At 37.9% G+C, this 14255-nt stretch overlaps 1 protein-coding gene across 2 annotated transcripts in view; it reads left to right on the plus strand.

Annotated features, from left to right (window-relative positions):
• ptprga (protein tyrosine phosphatase receptor type Ga) overlaps positions 1-14255 on the plus strand; it is a 466997-nt gene that overhangs the window by 402544 nt on the left and 50198 nt on the right. For both annotated transcript variants that reach the window (XM_038695933.1, XM_038695935.1), the window contains exons 10-12: positions 1100-1284; positions 12983-13091; positions 13541-13590. In XM_038695933.1, the coding sequence (XP_038551861.1) occupies positions 1100-1284; positions 12983-13091; positions 13541-13590 (344 nt within the window). The remainder of the gene's footprint in view (positions 1-1099; positions 1285-12982; positions 13092-13540; positions 13591-14255) is intronic.

Consider the following 14255-nt stretch of genomic DNA (forward strand, 5'->3'; position numbering starts at 1 on the left):
AGCTAGCTGTTATTGCCTTTCCACATATCCACTTCTTTTGTTTGTTATTATCTGTTTCAGATTTCAGCTTGTTATCTTTAGGAGAGGTCCTTTACTTCTTTAAAGTCGTTTCTATAGCATTTTCATTTTCTGTCTCACTTATTTAGTCCAACTTTGAATTATTTTTAGGAGCTCATCTTAGCTGTGACTGCTTCTCTTGGAATTCTGGAATATTCTCTCTCTAATAGTGTCTCTCTTTCTCTCCCTGTCTGAGTGTGTTTGAAAGATAAGCTCAGTCAATGTACTTTCTCATTAAATTATCTCTCTTTGTCTCTGTCTCCCTTTAATTCTCAATGTTTCCTTCACTCTTCCTTCACATCAATCCTTCACTTCCTTTCTTCATTTCCTATATTTTGTTCTTCCCCTTTTCTTTCCATCTTACTTTACTTTCTTTCCTTCCCGGGTTTCTCCCTGCAATTATTTTCCATGTCCACTCCTCCCTTTTATATTTCTTCCTTACTGCTTTCCTTTCTTTCTGATGTTCTCTTCTTTCTCACCAATTGTTCTCTCCTTATCTCCTTCTATCCATTCTTTTTCTTTTTCTACTCAATCCTCTATCCTTCTCCTTTCTTTCTTTCTTTCTGTCTTTCTTATTTCCCCATCTGTCCTTCCTTTGACTGTTGCTTTTTTCCCTCCCTCCTTCCTGATGTTTTTATCTGGCTGTCCTTCCTTATCTTTGTCTTTCCTTTCATTGCTTTGATTCCTCTCTCCATTCTTTCATTTCACATTTTGTCCTTACTACTTTCCTACTTTTTTCTTCTCTCCTACAATTCTCCCTTCTTCCCACCATCTCCTCGCTTTCCTTTTTTATGTCTATATACCACTCTTTTATCTCCTCTTTGTCTTCTTCCCTACCTCTTCTTCCCCCTCCATCCTCTATCCTTATCATCTCTTTTCTTTCTTTACTCCTTTCTTTCATGCTCATCCTTTCATCTTTGCTCATCTACTCCCCTCCATCTCTCCGTCATTTTCCTCTTCCACCCCTCCATTTTACATTTTTTTCTTTCCTTTTTCTGTTCTCTTCTACTAATGTCTTGTCTCATTTGCTTCCTCCTCCCAGTATGCAGCAGTGCTCCCGTCAACATGAAGGTGCAGCATGTGAATGGCAGCGCTCTGGTGGTACGCTGGGCTCGTCCAGAAGTAACCTACCACCCGCCTATCCTCCACTTCCTGGTGTCTTACAGCTGGACGGCCCATGACGACAGTTATGAGGAGACACACCTCACCGATGGCAAACACAAACTGGTGAGACTGGGAGGGACTGGAGCCTGTAGTGGGACGGTTAGCCTAATACAAGAGGTTGATACTGAATCTTATGATTACTGCCCAACAAATACTGAACCAAACTCAGGGCACAAAATATAACACACAATAGGTCCCAGTAATGGGAATCAAGCAGGTTGGATGGGGCTTTGAGGTGAGATTGCTGCTCAAATTGCTGGGTTGCAGTGATAGTGAATGAAAATATGTGTGTGCATATGTATTGTGTAGTATTTGTGACTGATCTTTTCGCTACATGACAAAGCAGCTGAAAGAGCAGACTTGTTTGAAAAGGCAAACACTGACTTTTGTTGCTTTCATGTGCTGAGAGGGTCTGAAATGTGAGATATATGAGAGTTTGCTGCTGAACAGTATTTATGTGCTCTGTTGTGGCAAAATCAAACAACGAGCAAACATGAATGCTGTCCAAATTATACACACATTAAGGTGTTGCTGTTGTAGGTGTACACGGATTGCAGTGTAGGAGGAGAATGGCAGTGTGAGTACGGTTACCGCAAGAGTTGAACACCAAGGTGAGATTCAGCATTGCGGCACCTGTTGCTGAGAAGCAACACCAAAACAAACAAAGTTCAAGTATATTTTAAGGAATAATACTACTCTTGAAACACATCTCACCCCCCCCCCCCCAGTCTGCTTCAACCAATGCGAACAGAACATTTCACAGTGGGGGATTTAATGGACTTGGAAGCTTTCATATACAGCTATTACAGCCAGCAAAACAACATGGACCCGGATTCAGTAAATAGTAACTACACCATGGACATGGTTAGGCCTATTTTAGGGTTGCTGATGCCACCCTAACATGGTCCTAAGCCCCCCCAAATAATAAATAATTATTAGATTTTTTTTAATTTAGATTTTTCACAGTGCAGACATATTTCATCATTTAAATCCCTTCTGTGATCGGGCACTAGGACCCTGAGGGAGGCTGCCTTTACACCATTACAACACACAGAGAGAGACATACAGGGACACAGACATGGTGAAGGAGGATTGACTCAGCATAGTGAGTGATACAGAGTGAAACTGTAAGTTGTTGTTAGTGACTGCTATTTGCAGAACTTAAGCTAAGTTTACTTGAGGTAAAGGAAGGGGATATTTTAGTTGGCTAACACTAGTGTTGATAATGTGAATGGCATTAAAATTGCCTATCTCTAGTAGCCTATTTCAAAACAATATCAGCATAGAATGTTGTTGTAAGTGAAAACTAAATGTCATAGTGTCCCTGTTAATGTTGTTGTATAACCTTGGAGTCAATGACCAGGTGGATATTGAAGATATTTCAGGAGAGAGAGAGAAGAGCAGGAGATTGGCAGGGCAGCTGATTCTGAGGTTAGTGGTAGTCTACAGGTCAGTAGTGGTCTAAGTTACAGGTCTAAGGAAATGTGGGCTGTTTTGTTTTCTTCTAACACCACGACACATGAGTGCAAAATTTGTACTTCAAGCAAATAGAGCAGGTTAAACACCAAGGAAAGGAACTCAAAGGCACTGCATTCAGAGTGAACGATCACTTCCCACGGGAAATAAACTAACGATGAAAAATACTGTATCCGATATTAAAGGAAAACAGAAAAAACAACAAGCGCACTTCACTGATGATGCTGTATATCGATGGACAACGATGCTGTACTTGTCGATGGACAAGTAGTAAAAATCACCCCATGGCTCTTCTAAACAGACTTTAATGAACTGAAACACCAAACTGACTAATCAATATAACCATTTACACTCTTAAAAACCTCATAACCTTACCCAGCATCACTTACTCCCAAAAACTCTGTAGGCCTACAGCCTGCTACAGCCCTGACCAGTGCCACTCTCTGTGTTTGGTCAGCTTGTGTTTGTTTTGTTTTTTCATGTTTTATGTTTCCACCATAGATTCCTTTTTACAGTATCATGTGTACACTTTTTAGTTTATGTTATGTGTATATCAAGTCTTTCAGTCGCTGCTGATGGCTTCAAACATGCAAACTTCTTCTCTCTTCCCCTCCTTCTCCTAATCAGGCATGCTTAACATACAATCAGCAAGGCATGCTTAACATACAATCAGGCAAATGCTCAACTTTGTAACATGGAATGTACGTGGCTTTCACACTCAATATAAAATTATTAAAAACATTAAACATCTCATAAAATGAAAGGCTGATATATGTTTTCTACAAGAAACACACATAACAAACTCAAAACGACAATATCTCCAATTTAAAGAATATGACAAAATATTCTTATCCACATGCAGTTAACAGTTAACAAAGAGTTAAAGAGCTTTGATTTTAATAAAGAAAAACATTTATTTTATTTACAATACATCGATCATTGATCCAGGTCAATTTATTATCATCAATGCATCTATTAACCACACAAATTTTACAATTGCCAACATCTGAACCCAATAATAATGACCCGTCATTCATTTTTTTCCCTACTCTGGCACTAAACAAATATTATAATAGCTGGAGATTATAATACTGTCATCAACACCACATTCCACCAAGATAATAAAGCAATATATGAATGATTATGGACTTAGCGACAGTTGAAGAATGAGAAACCCTTTTATTAAATGAATATTCAAATGTTTCCACCCATAATCAATCTTCCTCCAGAATTGACCTCTTTCTCATAATTAACTCACTCACCCAACGCATTCGAGAAAATATTATTTGTTCAAGTTATGATAAATGATCACGCTCCCATTCCTTTGATAATAAACACCCAAGTCCATTTTAAGCCTTCTACAAAATCAACACATCACTTCTAGAAGATCTGGATTTCAGCTCACTAATCAGAAGAGAGTGATCATCCTTCCTGGAGATTAACAATTCTCCAGAAATCTCACCATCACTCTTATGGGAAACAGCCAAGCAGTATTAAGAGGTATAATCATATCATATTCATCATACAAGAAAAAACAACATCAAGAATTCGGAAAATACCTTAGTGCTAAAATTAAACCACTAACAAACCAATATACCAATACCCATACTGAGCAAATATAAAATGAATTGAGCCTTACATATATAATATATACATATATTTATATATATACATATAAAATGAATTGAACTTAAAACCCAAATGGAAAGTATCACACACAGTTGGTTATCCAGCAACTCAAATATGAAAAATTTCAATAGAGTAACAAATAGCAAATAAATATCTGGCTTTACATCCATGGAATCCAGAATGCCTGCTCACAACAATACGCAGATGATTTATTGTTGTGGGAAAAAATCCCAACAAATTTTAGAACACAACGTATCGCCATATCTGCAGCATTTAAAGTGATAAATGATATTGTTGGAACACTGAACAACAAGAAAGTATGCGCTGCATAGTTCATAGATTTATTGAAAGCTTTTGATACAGTTGACCACAGCATTCTGGCAAATGGACTCCTGAGCATTGGCATGTCTAGGCATTCAGTAGAATGGTTTGCAAATTATCTGTCAGGTAGAACCCAGAGAGTTAAGATGGCTGGCTCCTCTTCTTCCTCTTTGCCCATCTTCAAGGGGGTTCCTCAAGGCTCAGTACTTGGACCCATAATGTTTTCAATTTATGTAAACAACCTCTGTGATAATCTATCAAATGCTATGTACCATCTCTATGCTGATGACACTGTTATTGACTTTATTGCATCATCTGCTGCACAGGCCCTTGATCTCTTGCTGTCTGCTTTTAATATTGTTCAGGTCCATCTAAAACTGCTTAAGTTGGTCCTAAATGTAAAAAAAATCTAAAGTAATGGTATTCACAAATTCAAGAGATCTACAAGTGACTATTTCAAATGTCTCTACTTCTGAAGGAAATGCCTACAGAAATTGGATGTTGTGTATTTCTCACTGGCTGTAGTTATAAGACACATCATTGTACCCTTTACTATAAAGTTCAGTGGGCCTCTCTCTATGCAAGAAAGTATACTCATTGGCCGTGTTTTAGGCACTTCTTGGACTAGCTCCTACCTACCTGAGAATTTTTATAACAAGAACTCATGGCCATTATGTACGTGCTAAGGACACACTATTCATACACTTATCCAGTCATAATTTATTAATTTATTCTGTTATTTATTTATAAATTTATTTTATTTCGCATTAGTGTTTTTTATTTATTTATTATTTTCAGCATCAGAGGAGGGAAGGGACTGAGGAGGGAGGAGGAAGAAAGAAAGAGGTGTTATTTTCTTTATTTATTTTTTACTCTGCTTAATTTAATTATTTTCTTGCTGTTGTTTTTTCTTCTCTATAATCCCCTCTTTTCATTTATCCTTTGCTTTATTCAAAGTATTTACTCTCCTCCATTTCCCGATTCAGTTTCCCCCACACCACCCCCCATTTTCTATCTCCTGAACAAACACATATACACAAATTGCCATTCAACACATAATTAATATCCAACATGACAAATTGTTTACAGTTGTTTGTTTTTTGTTTTGTTTTTGTTTTTTGTGTATTTTCACTATTTTCATGCTCTTGTGTCTTTTATGCACCTGTTACGTGTCCTCACTTAATAAAAAAATGCTGCTGTTATTACTGTGTTATTGTTCATTATTAACATAGCTAAATAGAGAACAATTATTTTAATGCATTAGTATTTGATCCTGTCTTCTACTAAATAAGTCTGTAAACATTTACTGACATTTTTCAATAATATCGATCCCTGACAACCAAAACCTACTACACGATTATTTTTCTCTTTAACATTTCCGTATCCATTATGAATAAATACTGGTAGAAAATATTTAAAAATATTTTGACAGTGTGGTGGACATATGGTGATCTATAAGTTACATGACTAATTGGTCGACTGTGTATAATGAAACCTACCTGATGAAGGCAAGATAGCCAAAAATATTTGGTGAATGAATCATGGTGAGATGGAGAAGAGTTGTGCAACAGTTAAGTAGTGGCCTTAATACAGGGTTGCAATCGCAGATTACATACAATACAAAAAACATCTGTGAATAATCATAGCCTTTACACAGCAAGGCAGAGCTTGAATCCTCTTCAGCCAAGCAGATATTCCAATAATCCACACTAAGTATGCAAATATGTTTGCATCCACCACAATAACCCAGATTCATAAAACTCCATCTTTGTCATAAAACAGTGCAATGCAATATGTGTCTGCATTCATATTTATAAAATGTATCAATATGCTGTATATGGGAAGAAAATTTGAATATGTGCAACTAAAATTGAATGTTTAAAAAATTCACTGCTGCAAACTCATGACATTTCTTTTTACACCTGGCAGTATTACAAATTAGGAAATCACCACTATGGACAGATTTGCTTAACATCAAATATGTGCGCATATATAATGAGCTCAGTGCTTTAAATCCTGTGCTTTTTATACATACTCATCTCTCCTCTCATTCCAAACACGCGCACACACACACACACACACACACACTTTTGAAGCCTTTCTCTGATGTGCTTCCTTGGCCTGGTTTGTGTTAGAGGAAAAAAAAAGTTTTTTGTTCAGAGTTTTCTGACTCTCAGCTGTCGATAGCTATGTTTGTACTGCCATGTATTCCACTGAGATGTAGAAGAACAATGAATGCTTTCAGTTCTTCGTCACGCACAGCTCAGATTTCATGTCCACAGTTGTGCCTCATCACACCACTGGTGTTTTAGGCTTTGTGAGGAAGTCCATGTGTTAAGTTAGTTTCGGTGGAGTTTATTTCAGCTTCCAACCATGTCAGTCCTTGCCCTTTTTAACAATGAAATCAAGGAGCATCCACCATGGCTGAATAATGAATGATTTGTGAATAATTAAAATTGAAGCCGGTACTGGTATGAAATTAATTAGGGGTCGGGGATAGGGGTTCTTTCCTTGAAATCCATTGATATTGTAGAAATTAAAGCTAGTGTTTAGAAATGGTAATATATGATATAGTATGTAAAATAAAATAAAATCTGAGGGTTGACAAATCCATATTGTCTCACAATACTATCATATTGTGCAACCCTAGCTGTAATAATTCCTTCTGTTCATGCTGACTATTCACAAATACCTTTGTCGAACGACTACTGTACTGAAATCCACAATCGTTGTTCTGTGCAAAAAGGCATTGAAGTGGCTGACAAACTTTTCTAAGGAGCAACCTGGAGTCAGGTCCTCCCTATCGTCTACTTCAGGGCAATGTATCAGCGTATCAAACCTACATGTGAAAGCCAGGACAGAGATACCCACTCAATTTGGCTGACTCTGCTTAAATCGCTTGATGGCCCGAATGAGGATTGATCACAGCAGCCGATAACTATCTCAGTGTACATATGACATATGCACGCTGTATTAAGATAGACTAAAGAAAAACCTTAATATAGCTTTTAAATGTCCATAGTTTCTGTATATAGATGCATTACATTAAAACAACTTTCCACAGAATTATATTTCCTGCACTGCTGGCAGGATTTTAATTTGAAAGCAAATAGAGGACGTGGTGAGCAAATCAAACATGATAAATGTTGGATCACAAAAGAACAAGGAGGCTTCAAACAGAAACATAATAAAATATTCTTACAAAACAGGAGGAATTAGAACTTAGACTGTCAACTAAAGGTCTGGTTCTGCCTTCTGTTGAAATAATGAACAGCCCATTACTCATGAATTTGTATTAATGATGATTTAAATGTGTTTTGAAATACAATTGCTAAACTATTGTGCTTACCTCCCAGTCTCTCTCTGTGGATGTTAATGGTAATATTTGGCAGCTTTCATACAAAACAAATGGGTCACCTAGAAATCCAGATTCCAGATCAGCCAACCATCAACTGATCATCTGCCCATCTGCCAATAATCAGATGATTTCCCTGAGCACCAACTACACACCGACTCACATAACAAAAAGCTCCATAGCTGCTATTTGCAACTTCCTTTTTGGCCCCTTTTTATCCTCTTTTGTTACTTTCCTTCTTCCCGTTCCTCCTTTATGTCGTTAATTTTCATTCCCCTACTTTTCTTTTTCCAATCTTCATCCCCTCACTGCTGATACATTGCAAAATACACACCCCAGACACCACCCATACATACCATACTTTATTTGTTTAAATTGCTTAATGAACGGTTATTTAACCTTCTCACTGAGATACATTAGAACATATTTCAGTAGTCTAGTATATTTCCATGTGTACAGATATCACTTTCAAGATGAATGTCTGATGTGACAGTGAAACTGTTTTGAAAAGAGCTAAATGGATGTTTATTCGCTGCATTTGTAAATTATGACTAAGAAGCAGTCAAATGCAATTGCACTGGGAGGCAGCATGTGTATGTGTAGTGTGTACATATTTGTGTGTTATTACAGAAAAACAGAGGATTTTACATCATCAAAAATGTGCCTGCGAGGGCCTTGAAAAAGGATTTGTTTTGAAACAAAACAATTTTGACCCTTATAAAATAAGCACGTCATTAAAAATACGAGTTTTTTTGTTTAACAAAGGTACAAACACATGCAGCTTTGGCAAAATACAACTTATGAGAAAATAGGTCTGTAGAGGTTTTAATAAAGTAGTTGTTAATATGTCTGGGGGACAAAAGTGTTTGATTACAAACACACACACACATGCCAGCACACACGTAAACCAAGCAACATCCTCCATCAATTACATTACAAATAGTCTCATCAGGAGCCTGAATGAACTATGAGAGAAAGCTGTGGAGCAGACAGGAGGTTTCATTCCCTTACATTGTGGTCTGCCGGTTGGCTAGCAGAATACTAATGCTAAGCTAGAGGGGATGCAGTGCTGTCAGCCTGTGCAAAAGCATGACCTTGGGCCAGTGAAAAACAGGAATAGCTGCAAAAAAGGAATCAGAGTGCCCCCTGGCTGTGGAAGCAGCATTGGCTTTCAGAACTGGGAATCTGCCATAATGAGAGCAAGAGAGAGAGAAGTGGGAAGTGTTTTATCCTCCCATCATCAACTCAAGAGACTATCCCTCCCTCTGAAATTTACTTCACTCTCCCTAACCCTCTCTACTTTTCCTCCCCATGCAGTCTATCCCCAACCACCCTTCCCTCCCTCTTCCTGTCAGCCCTTTGGTTCTGCTCTTATTCCTCATATCCTCTATATAGGTCACCACAGGGACGTACATAGCTTTGGGACCCCCAAATCCCTCACACAGATCCCCTTTGTCACAAACGATGGAGATTCCCCATGTAATAAAACACTCTGGACAGGACTATGTTATGGCCAATACTGCTTGTGAATAAAAGGGAATAAATGAGGGAAACAGGTTTCTCACTGGATTCAACAGGACAGAACTGGCGTCAGTCAGGGTGCAGGGGTAGATAGAGGACAATGATGACATATGAATTAAGATGTTAGTTTAATGTGATAAAAGCTCATCATAATTATCTTCTATTCACCAGCCATCTGGAGTAAATGGCCCTTTCATTCAGTCCTTCACAGAGAAAATAATAATAAGCTGGATGCAGTGACTGTATGCTGCAACCATGCAGCATCATCTGGTCCCGATAACTGCCCAATAACTTCATGGTCAGGAAACCCCATGTGACTCTTGGCTCATGGGCCTATGTCATAATTCTGGACACCCACTGATGACATCAGTCTTCTTTACCAAATGTTCCTGTAAAGTTTGGCATTGTGTTAACACTCCAAGACAGAATGTTTGTGACTTACACAGGAAGCCTCCTATCCCATGTGTCCAAATCTGAAGTTCTTACATACATTATAATTTACACTCAGCTGCCAGTTTATTAGGCACACCTAAGTTTACCTAGCTAAAATGCTACAATCCTACAATAAATTCTCCCTTCATAAAATGAAGGTTATAATATTCAGATTTTGTTGAAACTGTTTTAGAGATGTGCTGATGATGGATGATGATTTTAGAGCATGTAGTCTGTGGTACTGTTTTCTTATATTTAGCTTACACTCATTGGAATAAAAATGGTGGACAAATATTAGAAACAGTTCTTAGTATAATGCAATACAACTCAACAGCACCACAAAATACAGCCTCCAAAATAAGTGAAATGTTATTTTTAGCAAAAATAGCTAAAGGCACCTTTTCAACTTTATTGATGCATCTACACAGGCACCACCACTGCCTCACCAAGCACGAAGATTATTACAGTGATTCATATTAGTGTAGTGTAATATTTCCTCATCTTAATGTATAGAAATCCTTTCTGTATTACTGTCTGTGGTCTTTGCATTTGACATTCTGTTTGCTGTCCGCCGCTGTTGATGCCACAGTACACTGAAGGTCTGAGATGTTTACATGAAATCTTTGGATTTACCCAATCTTCTCCAACAGGAGTCAGCAGGAAGCATGCTCTCCACAGCATTAGTGTGAACAGCAACACCCAAGTCTCACAGTACACGGCCTTCTCATGAAATCTATCAGTTGCACAGATTTCCTGACTTGTCAGTTCAATTTTCAAGACCGTTCCATTCCAAAGGTTCCAAGAGATTAGGGCGAAAAATACAGATTTAGTCTATGTCAGGCTTTGGGTGGGAACTCAAAACAAAGTTGATTCCTTGGTAGATCACACATTTATAGGGTGATCGGGCTTCAAAAGAAGTGTAGCCTGAACTGGGACACAGCTACTATGGTATATGACATAAATGAGGGATAGGGAGCTGCTTTGCCAGTGCCAGCATACAGTTTCTGGAAAAAGCAGACTGTTCAAAGCGGCTACTATATGTATAGATGATTGGTATGTTTCAAATTATTGTGATAGTGTTGATTATATATATATAAAAATAATTGACACATAGTATGTGTTATTTTCAGACCGTTCATTTCAGTGTCAAATCTGTGGGGAGGAGGGCTTGATGTTTGCCACAGTGTCCTTTAATCTCCAAATTCTTTAAAGCTCCACTAATCTGTGTGCGTGTGTGTGTGTGTGTGTGTGTGTGTTTTGGCAACCTTGGGGCAGAACTCCATTATAAACTGAACATTACAGGTTTTTGCCCTTTTAAGTTGATTTATACCTCTAGCTGACACAGGGAAACATTAGTATTTCCTTTCTAAATGCTCTACCATATTCACTAGTTACTTTTTAACTTGGTCTGTCAACTGTTGGTCCACTGGAACGCCATGGTACAATAGGGGTGGGAATCACCGGAAGCCCCACGATATTACCACGATACTTATGTCACGATACGATATTATTGCGATTTTAAACATATTGTGATATTTTGCAATTTATTACCTTTTCTACAACTTCGAATTGTGTCCCCAAAGGAAAACTCTTTTTGTAGAGGACTGAAAAAACAATTGATTTTATTATTATACTACCAAAAAGTAAAAATTCTCATGTACAATTTATATAATAAAAGATTGATTCTCGGCATCCGTGTATCGATACAATATTGCCATGTAAAATATCATGATACTATGCAGTATCAATCCCCCCCACCCCACCCCTCTTGTACAATGGGTTTATCAGAGCTTTTTCATTAAAATTAGTTACCTGTTGCTGCTGGAAACAGGTTAATGAGATCACTGAGACTGAATCAAAATGGTAAAGTTGTAGGCAGTAAAACCATAACAATGACCTCTATAGGTTTGCCACTACAAGCAACCCCTTTCACATTACCCACAGTAACATTGTGTTTATAAAAATATTGATTAATGCAGCTTTAAAGTAAAAAACAAGTTTCCGCATGGAGGGTTAAGGATAAGGAAGCAATGTATAGAATTATCCATTCTAAAATGTGTCCTGAATTTGTTGAATGTTAGACAGGCTACCACATTAAAGACAGCTGATGTGATATGATAGTGGTGATGGTGTAGCTGACATACTGTAGTCTGTATAGTAATGTTTCAGTGCCTCCCCCTGACTGACTGGCGACTGAACTGATTCTGCCACTTGAAACCATGAAGCTGAGTATGATATTTTCCAGTGGCCTATTCTGAATCCTTGCCCTTTGTAACTCAGTGTAATTCTGATTATCTGCAGTGATAAAACTGCTTATGAAATGTCTGGCCGATAAATTTCTTAGACTTGATTAAAAATACGACTTTACTAATGTAATGAAATTCTCAAAAGAGAATGAGGCAGTAGAGGAGGTTTAGTGGTTTTAAGATTAGTCTTATATTTTCACCCCCTTATGTGATAGAGATAGATGGCAAAGATGATATCTTTATTATTCTGCTGATCCAAAGCAGCATGAGTCATTTCTATTAACTGGTTTGGATAGCTTGACAGAGGCGTTTTACACAACGAGAGGACACTTTATGAAACTGGATCATTTTAGCTGATGGGCTTGAGGAGGACATGCTGTGACCCACCATACTAAGCAAGTCAGCAAGATCCTGGATGCTAGCGCTGTTAATGGGGAGGAGGGGTTTTGTGGGGTTAATATGATGATGAGCATGCACAAGTACTCCAAGACAGATGAAATACAAGACAATACATAGATACATGACAAAAGTGAGAGAAGTACATCATGTAAAAATGTTAAGTGGGAGTGATCTTGTTGTTTTGGATGAGAAAGGGAGTAATACGTTATCTGATTCAGTATTTGAAAGGTAGATATTGGTTTTAAGGTTTGTAATGAAGGAAGTTTTGTTGCCTAGATCCAAAAACATCGTTTAAAATGCTTAAAAATGTTAATCTAAACTGTAAGATGAATTACCTTATGATATAAACGTGGAAGACTTTGTTTGTGTGTATGTTGTCCAGGAGGCCGTCATTTCTCCCGTCTCCCCTGATGTGCTGTACCTGTTTCGAGTCCAGGCTGTCTGCATGAATGACATGCGCAGTGACTTCAGTCAGAGCATGCTCTTCAGAGGTAACACACATACACCTCGTAGACCTCAAGTGCTCACGATTACTGCCACATTATCTGTAATGTCATCACAAATGTCAATATGAGTACCAGCACGTATCTGTACACAGCACTCTCTCAACATGCCATACATATTGTACAAACAATATCATCTGACAGTTAGGATTCTTTTTAACAGAATTTAGGCTGTATGAGCTCATATCAACAGCTGCAGGCTAAAGGAAAAATAACAGAGGAGAGGAAAGAAAAAAAATAAAGAGCAAACAGCTGAAATGCAGTGAGATGCATTCATTTGACTACAGTCAGTACAGCGGTTTGCATTTACATTCTGTAATGTGATAAATGTGTTTACAATGCACTCATGGTTGTCTCATAAACAACCTCTCAAGTGAAGTGTTGCCTGTTTGTTTCTCCTGTGGATTATCCCATTTTTCATCTTTCCTGTGTTTCAGCAAACACTACCAGGATCTTTGAGGGGACCAGGATCGTGAAAACTGGAATGGTAAGGGAAATAGAGGTCTATCACCACTATTATCTATTCACTTTTTATCCAGCAGAGAGCAGTGTCAATATTAGCATCATCCTTTTCTGTGTGGACAGGAATGTCTCAAAGGGAATTAAAATCAGGATTAAATAGTAAATAGTGGTTCACATGTAAAAGGGTGGCATAATAATGTCTACGCGCACACAATTTACAATAAAATAATAAATTCTGTGTCCTTTATTTTGCTTAATTATATAATTTTATGTCTTAAAGAGGTGGTATTAAGCTTTTTGGCTTTTTCCCCTCTCCTTTATTGAGTTATCTCTTTTTTGTGCATGTAATGGGTTTGCAAAGTGAAAAATCCCAAAGTCCAGCCCAAAGGGAGTTCCCATCTCCCACAGAAAACTCTCTGAACTGCCTGAAAACAGCTTGTTTGTAGTCCAGCTTTTACTTCCCTTTCTTGTGACATCCTAATGAAAATATGTGTCATAATTCTCGCTGAGCAACTAGTCCCGACACGCCCTCACAAACTCCGGTGGAAAAACACTTAGCTGCAGCACAAATCTCCCTTCCAAACACTAGCTACCCTCCAGGCAGTCAATAAAGTTGTTCCTGTGATGTAGAGACAGAGCTCAGTTAAAACTTTATGGATGAAAGATACTTTTGTTACAGATTAATAACTC

This window comes from Micropterus salmoides, unplaced genomic scaffold (genome assembly GCF_014851395.1).
Source record: "Micropterus salmoides isolate LMB-PRFRI ecotype aquatic unplaced genomic scaffold, ASM1485139v1 Ms_hic_scaffold_4, whole genome shotgun sequence".
NCBI classification, from domain to species: Eukaryota; Metazoa; Chordata; class Actinopteri; order Centrarchiformes; family Centrarchidae; genus Micropterus; species Micropterus salmoides.